This window comes from Dromiciops gliroides, chromosome 1 (genome assembly GCF_019393635.1).
Source record: "Dromiciops gliroides isolate mDroGli1 chromosome 1, mDroGli1.pri, whole genome shotgun sequence".
Taxonomy (NCBI): domain Eukaryota; kingdom Metazoa; phylum Chordata; class Mammalia; order Microbiotheria; family Microbiotheriidae; genus Dromiciops; species Dromiciops gliroides.
The window spans coordinates 426,316,315-426,324,679 of NC_057861.1; the positions used below are offsets into that span (position 1 = coordinate 426,316,315).

An 8,365-nucleotide genomic window follows, 5' to 3' on the forward strand; every position below is an offset into this window, starting at 1 on the left:
AGGATATAAATTCATAGAGATCATAGATTTAGTGCTATAAAGGGCCTTAGAAATCAATCATCTAGTCCAACCCACTTATTTTACAAATGAAGAAACTGAGACCGAATTTTTTCTGTCAGTGAGGCAGACAGAGATTTAAGTGTCACCCAACATATTAAATGTGAGGACAGGATTCATACCCACTTCCTCTGATTCCAAATTCAGTGCTTTCCAGATGGTGCAGTGGATAAGGCACTGGGTCTGGAGTCAAAAAGACCTGAGTTCAGATGTAGCCTTATAACTTCCTTGGTGTGTCACTTAACCTGTCTGCCTCAACCATAACCTGAGTTTCCTCAACCATAAAATGGGGATAAAAGTAGCACCTTTCCCTTGCCCCCCCAGGTTATTGTGAGCACCAAATTAGATAGTATTTGTACTTTATATTTGCACAGTCCTTTCATTTCTTTCTTTCTTTTTTTAAAAAATACATTTTGCTTTCAGATTACCCTTCCTTTCTTTCTTTCGTCGGGGCAGTGAGGGTTAAGTGACTTGCCCAGGGTCACACAGCTAGTAAGTGTCAAGTCTCTGAGGTCAAATTTGAACTCAGGTCCTCCTGAATCCAGGACTGGTGTTTTATCCACTGTTCCACCTAGCTGTCCCTTATCCTTTCATTTCTTTTTCTTTTTTTTTTTTTTTTTTTTTTTGGTGAGGCAATTGGGGTTAAGTGACTTGCCTAGGATCACACAGCTAGTAAGTGTTAAGTGTCTAAGGCTGGATTTGAACTCAGGTCCTCCTGACTCCAGAGCCAGTGCTCTATCCACTGCGCCACCTAGCTGCCCCCCTTTCATTTCTTAAAGCGCTTTTGGTTTACTTTATTTGATGCCTTTTTTTCTGGGGTAGCAAGGAATTGACTGAATTTGGAATAGTTTCTAGGATAAATTAGTCAACACTTCGCTGTTTATACTGAACTCAACTAGACAGAAAGTTTAAGTAACCAGCATTCCCCTCTCCCCTGTAAAATGATCACGTATATACTTAATGGTGACTATATAGAGGTGCAAAAGGTCTGTCAGAAATCATCAGAGGAAAAATTATGTTCTATGTTTAGGGTTGTTTTCATTCTTTGAAAAATGATGACTTGGAGTTAATTAGAATAGCTTATTGCCCAAACGTCGTGAATAAACCATAGCTTGTACTCATTTTTCATTATTGTGATTGTATGCGGAGTTCTTTGGTAGCAAACTCCGATGGTTATCTGGGAGTGAGATGTTCGGGGGGCATCCGAGAGTAACTGCTGCTATTTCAGGATCTCTAGCAGTTGACCATTCTAAAATAAGAATGATAAAGATTTTCAGCCAAATCCTTTTCTTGTCCTACAGTGTGAGACTTTGGCCTGACCTCTGTGTCTAGGCAATAAGTGAGATGTGGACAAAGCTAACCCCAGACCAGAGTAAAAAGGAAAGCTTTAATCTGAGAAGGTTAGCTTGCCACTAGAGTTCTGACTTTGGCATCCAAGCACATGGGTTCAAGTTGACAGTGCTACCTGTGTGATCTTGGGCAAGTCATTTGAACTCTCTAGGGCCCAGTTCCCCAATCTGTTAAAATGGGAGAGATTGGATTAGTTGGCCCTTAAAGATCCCTTTCCATTCTGCATCTCTGATCCTATTTTGAGGCTGTGGGAAGGCTACATACAAACAGTGATGATGCCTGCCCTTCACAGATTAGCAGAGTGGCCAAGAATCTTTGCCAATGTGCATCTTAAATATAAGCAACTCCTTTTATTTCTGTGCAGCCAATATTCAATGGTGGAAGATGATGAGGATTTGCCACACCATGATGAAAGGACGTGGAACGTGGGAAGCAGCAACCGGAGCAAAGCAGAGAACCTCTTGCGTGGCAAACGGGATGGCACTTTCCTGGTCCGAGAGAGCAGCAAACAGGGTTGCTTCGCTTGCTCTGTAGTGTATGTATCTCCAGTGAACTTTATTCTAAATCCTTCTTGAGGGCAGCATCCATTCATTCAGTGAAAACTTCTGGAGGCTCTTTGTGTGACCAGATGTTTTTAGGGATCAGAGGAATACAGAGTCCCAGTCTTTAAGGGGTTGAACTGCAGAAACCAAGGATTAAAGTGTAGAGCTGCACTGTCAGTTGATCCTCTCTGAGGCCATATTGGGCACTGGTCAACATAGCTTAGACAGATAAGACTTAATAGACATTCTGACAAGTTGAGCATGTGTTCCCTTCATCTTAATACATTTTGAGGGTGTCTTTTCAACAGTTTGAGGGGCAGCCTTGAAAAATAAACTTTGGTTTACTAACAATACTTCTGAGGTAGGAAAGGCTGGTGAAGATGATGACAAAGACCATCTGCCACATAATTAAGAATATCTTCTTGAGGGGCAGCTAGGTGGCGCAGTGGATAGAGCACCGGCTCTGGAGTCAGGAGTACCTGAGTTCAAATCTGGCCTCAGACACTTAAGACTTACTAGCTGTGTGACCCTGGGCAAGTCACTTAACCCCAACTGCCTCGCTAAAAAAAAAGAAAAAAAAAAGAATATCTTCTTGAAGGAAATAGAGTTGGAGGAGAACTTTGAGCAGGGACTATGAATGTGAAGACATGGTTTTCAAATTATTTTTCCATACATCTCATTTTAGCCTTACCACAGCCCAGTGAGATGTTGAGTATTAACAAGTATTATCCCTGTTTTATAACTGAGAAGACTATAGTTCCTTGAAGCAAAGTGATTTTCTTGTGGTCATATAATTCATTAGCGTCACATAGAATTTGAACCCAGGTCTTCTTGACTCTGAGCTCAGAGGCCTATCTACTATGCCACACTGAAGAATATTTCATAATAGTAATAATAGCTAATATTTATTTCACACCTGCTATGTATCGGCACTGTGCTAAGTGCTTTATGATTATTACCTCATTTGATCCTTACAACAGCCTTAGGAGGTGTGAGTGCTGTTATTATCCTCATTTTGCGGATGAAGAAACTGAGGCAAACAGAGGTTAAGTAACTTGTCAAGAGTCACACAGCTAGTTATGTGTGGGGTCTGATTTGAACTCAGATCTTCCTGACTCCAGGCCTGATCAGTTGCTCACACCATCTAGCTGCCTTAATATCAGACAGACACTAAGAGTATAAGAGTAGACACTAAGTTATTTAGGAAGAGAGAGGACTTTGGGGGAGAGCATAGTACATATGATGTTAACTTGGGGAAGTCCGTAACTTTTAGCCAATTTCTTACTCTGATTTTTTTGTTTAATCTCGCCTTCCCCCCTCCATAATTGCAAAGTTAAATTTTTCCTAAACTCAGAACTCAATAACTTTTCCCTTTCCTTCTCTCCTTCCTAGGGTTGATGGTGAAGTAAAGCACTGTGTGATCAACAAAACACCGACAGGGTATGGATTTGCAGAGCCATATAACTTGTACAACTCTCTGAAAGAACTGGTGCTACATTACCAACACACGTCCCTTGTCCAGCACAACGACTCTCTCAATGTCACCCTAGCCTACCCAGTCAATGCACAGCAGAGGCGATGAAGAGTTCATACTTACTGTCTCTTTACCTAAAGTTCCACGACACTGAGGCCTCTGGAAAGCAAAGGGCTCCCCTCCCTCCCCCTCTCAGCCTAACCTGTGATTTTTGAGCTGCAGAAACAAAGCTGTCTGTCTTCAGATAGGACTAGAGCTTTCTTCGGGGGGAAAAAAAAGGACGTGGGGGGAGAATGCAGCCTTGTGCTGTGACAGTACGTTTCTAATCCGGAGTGTTTTTTGTTTTTGTTTTTGTTTTTTTAATTTAAAAAACACAAGGAGGAAAAAAATGCTAAATCTCTGCCTGCAGGGACATAGAGGCCTTTAACTAACATGGTGCTTGTTTACGCTTTCTGAAGCTTTACCAGCCTGACATTCGGACTGTGTGGACCGAGGGGCAGGCAGGGCTCCGCAGCCCTGCTATGAGAATCGATAGGTCCAGCCTGGATTGGATTTCGGAAAAGCCACTGTGCTTGGTGGACCCAGACACACAGCATTGTGGATTGTCATTTTTGATGAATGAATGAATGAATATGTAGCAGAAAGACACTTCCACTTAGAAGGGACACTTTAAGAGGGACACTTAAGAAAAACTTTGGTTTTGGGTCTATTCAGAGGAATTGCTTAAGAAGCCAAGTGAAAGGAAGTGTTTTGTTTGGACTTGAAAACAAAACAAATAAAAAAGGAAAAAATACCACCACCACCACCACCAAACCGCCCAATTTGAAGAAATGAAGCCTGGAGAAACAAGACTTTAAATGAAATACAGTATATATATAATGTGTACATAATATCGGATGACTAACTATCAAATAGATGGCTCCTATCAAAACCAAACAAGCTTCTCTTTGTTTTGCTGAAGGCTAAATCTTTAGTGCTATGCAATTCTTCTTTTCGTTAAGTTGTATTTCAATTTTAAATGTACCTTCAGAATAAGCTCTCCCTCTTCCAGGTTTTGTTGCTTGAAATTGTTGTTTCCCCTGATTTTGTATTAATATTCATTTTGTTATTTTTTTTTAAAGAAAGAAATGTACAGGTTGCCAGTAAAAATTGGCTTGAGAATTAAAACTATGAAATATTTTACAGTTTTCCTTGTACAGAATACTTGGCTGTTAGCCCAAGGTTAAAAAGTTCATAACAGATTTTTGGACTAAGTGTTTTGTTGGGCAGTGCCTGATAAGCTTCAAAGCTGCTTTATTCAATAAAATTATATGAATATTACAAAGTATCATTGAAGTCCAACAATATTGTTTTAAGACTCTCTTAAAAATACGGTACCTGGCAATGTTTATTTGAAAGAACATTGCAAGCTTCTTATATTTGGGGGTTGGGGGTGAAAAGGGGAAAGATGGGAGAGAAGAGAAGGGTGATTTGCACCTTCTTCCCATAATCATTGCAGAAAACAAATGATATAATTTTTTAGTCTTTTCCAGACCCTTTTGATTTATTACTCATAGCCAATTAAATGATAGTCTAACCGACCACTGTAACCCTTAAGTTTCACCCAGCTGATCAGATAGTTCAGTTTTTAGGAAGGAAGTTTCTTAAGTATGTTTATGTTTTTCATAGAAAAATACCTAAGTTTCTTTGGACACCTATTTATGGTCAAATACAGGTGAACCTTTGCAACTTAGAAGAGTATGATTGCTTCAAAGTTAAGATTCCCATTTTCTAAAATAATTAGAAGGGAAAGCAGGTTCTAAAAAACTTTTGACTGTGGCAGCACCAGGTATATTCCAGCTGACCATTTTTTTGAGTACAAGAACCAAAGATCTGTCATCATCCTCTCCCACACTGCATCCAGTGGTATGACCATTCCAGAAATCTTCTCACTGCCCTTTCCTGTTCATCCAGATAATTGTGTCTTACTTTGTAGGAGGGAATAGGAATAGTCTTAGTAGAGTTATCCTTCCAATTTTAGGGTAGGCAGAGGTATATTTTCCTTAATTTACATATGCAAAATCTATTTTGATTAATAGGATTTGTATATGTACTGAGAGGAATAAATCCTAGTAGATTCTCTGGTCACTGTCCAAACTAATTAACACAAGAGTCTGGAGACATCATTTTAACTTTGGAAGTGCTGTTAAAAGATTAGTTTAATTCATCCACACTTCATTTGCCTCTCCACTTCTGCTACTGTGAAGATTTTTTTTTTTTAGTTACTTTTGGAAACCAGCAATTGACTTCATTTTCTGCAGAATGTTTTCTCTCTCTCAAACTGAAACCTTTCACATATTTAAGACAAAAGTTCACTCTTAAATCCAAAACTGTTAGTCCAAAATCTTTAATGAATTTTTCTGAGCTGCACAAAACTATCGATTACCTCCTGCTCCTCTCCAGACGGATCAGAATTCATCTGGACTAAATTCTTTAACAGTGTTATTTTATGACCAGTTTGGGGGAGATAGGGTTGGGTAAGGTCTAGTGTGGCACAAAAGTAGAACAATTAGTATATAGTAATTAAATGGCTTTCATTGTAACTTGGATATAGCAAGTGAAATTTCATGTTTCAAGGACAAAAAAAAACCATCAGAGATGAATTAAATTCCGTAGGCATACACATATAAACAAAATTGCTGTTTTTATTTATAAGAATTTTTCTCAATATGATACCAATAGAAATGTTGGTATTCCAACAATGGCTTTCCTTGTAGCTAACAAGCACATTTGCAGAAGTTTCATTATTATTATTATTATTATTATTACTATTAAATAATGAGGCAGAATTCATAGCAACATATAGCAAGTTATGCCATATATATGGTATTACAGCTCTCCCAAATGCCTCTCTGATTGCTGAGTAGCATGCTCATCATAGTTGTACTTCCAGACATTTCACCAGCATTCTGCAGTGTCCTTTCAGTTAAATCCTAACAAAATCCAAAAGGAAGCTTCCTGTAGACATTAGTTGGTGATACATGTATTAGAGCTACTTCTGAGAACTGTTGTATCCACCCAATTTTCCCATCCATGTAATATCCCTAAAAAAAAAAAAAGCTAAAAACTAAGGTACAAAGATAACTATTACAGGGTTGCAGAAATGGAAGCATTGGTCCTTCTTATTACACAGGAAGGAAGGAAGGAGAGAAGGAAGGAAAGAGAGAGAGAGAGATCATAAGTACATGTAAAAAAAAGCATGTTTTTGAATCATCTTACAACTTAGACGTGAGACCCTTATATATAGATATATATATATAGTTATATAGATATATATATATTCACATATGTGCATGGACTGTTTTCAGTGCACCTTTGAGCAAAAAACAGATACACAATCATTTCGTTCAAGCACATAACCATCTAAACTTCTAAGAACAATTTTTTGTGTATGTGTGTGTTTTTAAAAGATTGTGTTAGTTTTGTTTTACAATGGTGAAAACTGCAAGTGAATTGAGAAGTACAGTAATTCTCTGGCTCTTTTTTCCCCCCCCCCTTTTGAAAAAAAGTAACTCCTTGCAGGCTGATCTGGCTGCCTCTCAGCTGAGAAGTCCTTGCCCAAGTGTGTAGAGTCAAAATGTGTCATTGTGAGCTGTTGCTGTGGGGAATCGGTGGCTTTCGTTTTGTAGCTGGTTATGAGTTCTTGTGCTTGGGATGTCCTCCTGATGTCCCTCCTTGGGAGGGACTCATTGCTGGTTGTAACAACTGTGCTTTTGTTATGCATGGTATCCAAGTCAGTTAGGAAGTAGACCCTGGTAGCTTCATAGGTTCGGGGTCATTTAAGAGAGGGGCAGTTCAAAGCACAATGCCTCCCATGGGACAAAGTTCCAAAATGCCAAATTTCCCTAAAAAAAGACCTCCAGCCATTGGGGGTGGGGGGGGGTGTTGTTATCCTAGGTGAGGATGGGGTTAGGGTCAATTGGAAAGAATATCCATGTTACTGTTACACTTGTCACCATGAGAGAGAGCATTAGCTGCCCAGGATGCTGCTATTTAATTTTTTTAAAAAAATTAAAATTCATTTTTCTTGTTACTTTGTTTAAAAAGCTTTGTTCAATGTTTTTACAAAAATATATTGTTAAAATAAAATTGGTCTTTGACGAGAGGGAGGATATGGTGGTCAGTTGTAATTTTGCCTTTACAAGGCAACGGGGGTGGGGGGGTGGGAGGGGGGGTGTGCTGGGGAAGTGTACCTCCTTGAAATTTTGTTCAAGCTCTAGATTTGATGGCTTTGTGTCTTGTTTTAAGTTGCTTTTGATGCATTGTATTAGGTCTTAAAAAAGAATAAAGTTTGTTTTGAAACTTGATTTTGGATTGAAACTTAAATGACCACTTTTTATTAGGAATTCCCGAAGTAGCTCTTTATACTTCTGGATAATCTACATGTGGCTGAATTTGTAATAAGTAATGACATAGGCTGTGGAGATGACCATTGTCAAGTTCATATCATAGCTACAGGGTTATTTGTATGCACAGGGCTGTGGAACTTGAGTTCAAATCCTGCCTTTCAAGCTTACTACTTCAGGGAAGTCACTTAATTTCTTTAGGTCTTTATTTCCATCTGTATAATGATAGAGATTAAATGGCCTATGAGGTTCCTTCCATCTCCAGATCCATGCTTCTGAGATTACCTTTTTAGCTCTTTTTCTTTGACCTTCTGAGTTCATCATTTAGTTGTATTAAGTATTTCAAAGATCTGTGGCTTCATTGGTTAAGATGATTCCTCAGCTGGTGCAGATCACAACCTTTTCAAAAATTCTATTTATTTACATACTTATTTTTTTTTGGTGAAGCAATTGGGGTTAAGTGACTTTCCCAGGGTCACACAGCTAGTATGTGTCAAGTGTCTGAGGCCAAATTTGAACTTGGGTCCTCCTGCCTCCAGGGCTGGTGCTCTATCCAC

At 38.9% G+C, this 8,365-nt stretch overlaps 1 protein-coding gene across 4 annotated transcripts in view; it reads left to right on the forward strand.

The window, feature by feature from the left end:
• The window catches only part of PIK3R1 (phosphoinositide-3-kinase regulatory subunit 1), a 98,357-nt gene extending 91,055 nt beyond the window's left edge, over window positions 1-7,302 (forward strand). For all 4 annotated transcript variants that reach the window (XM_043989786.1, XM_043989720.1, XM_043989859.1 and 1 more), the window contains 2 exons: window positions 1,772-1,942; window positions 3,342-7,302. In XM_043989786.1, coding sequence (XP_043845721.1) covers window positions 1,772-1,942; window positions 3,342-3,531 — 361 coding nt within the window. In that variant the 3' untranslated portion in view covers window positions 3,532-7,302. The remainder of the gene's footprint in view (window positions 1-1,771; window positions 1,943-3,341) is intronic.
• The last annotated feature ends 1,063 nt before the right edge of the window (window positions 7,303-8,365 follow it).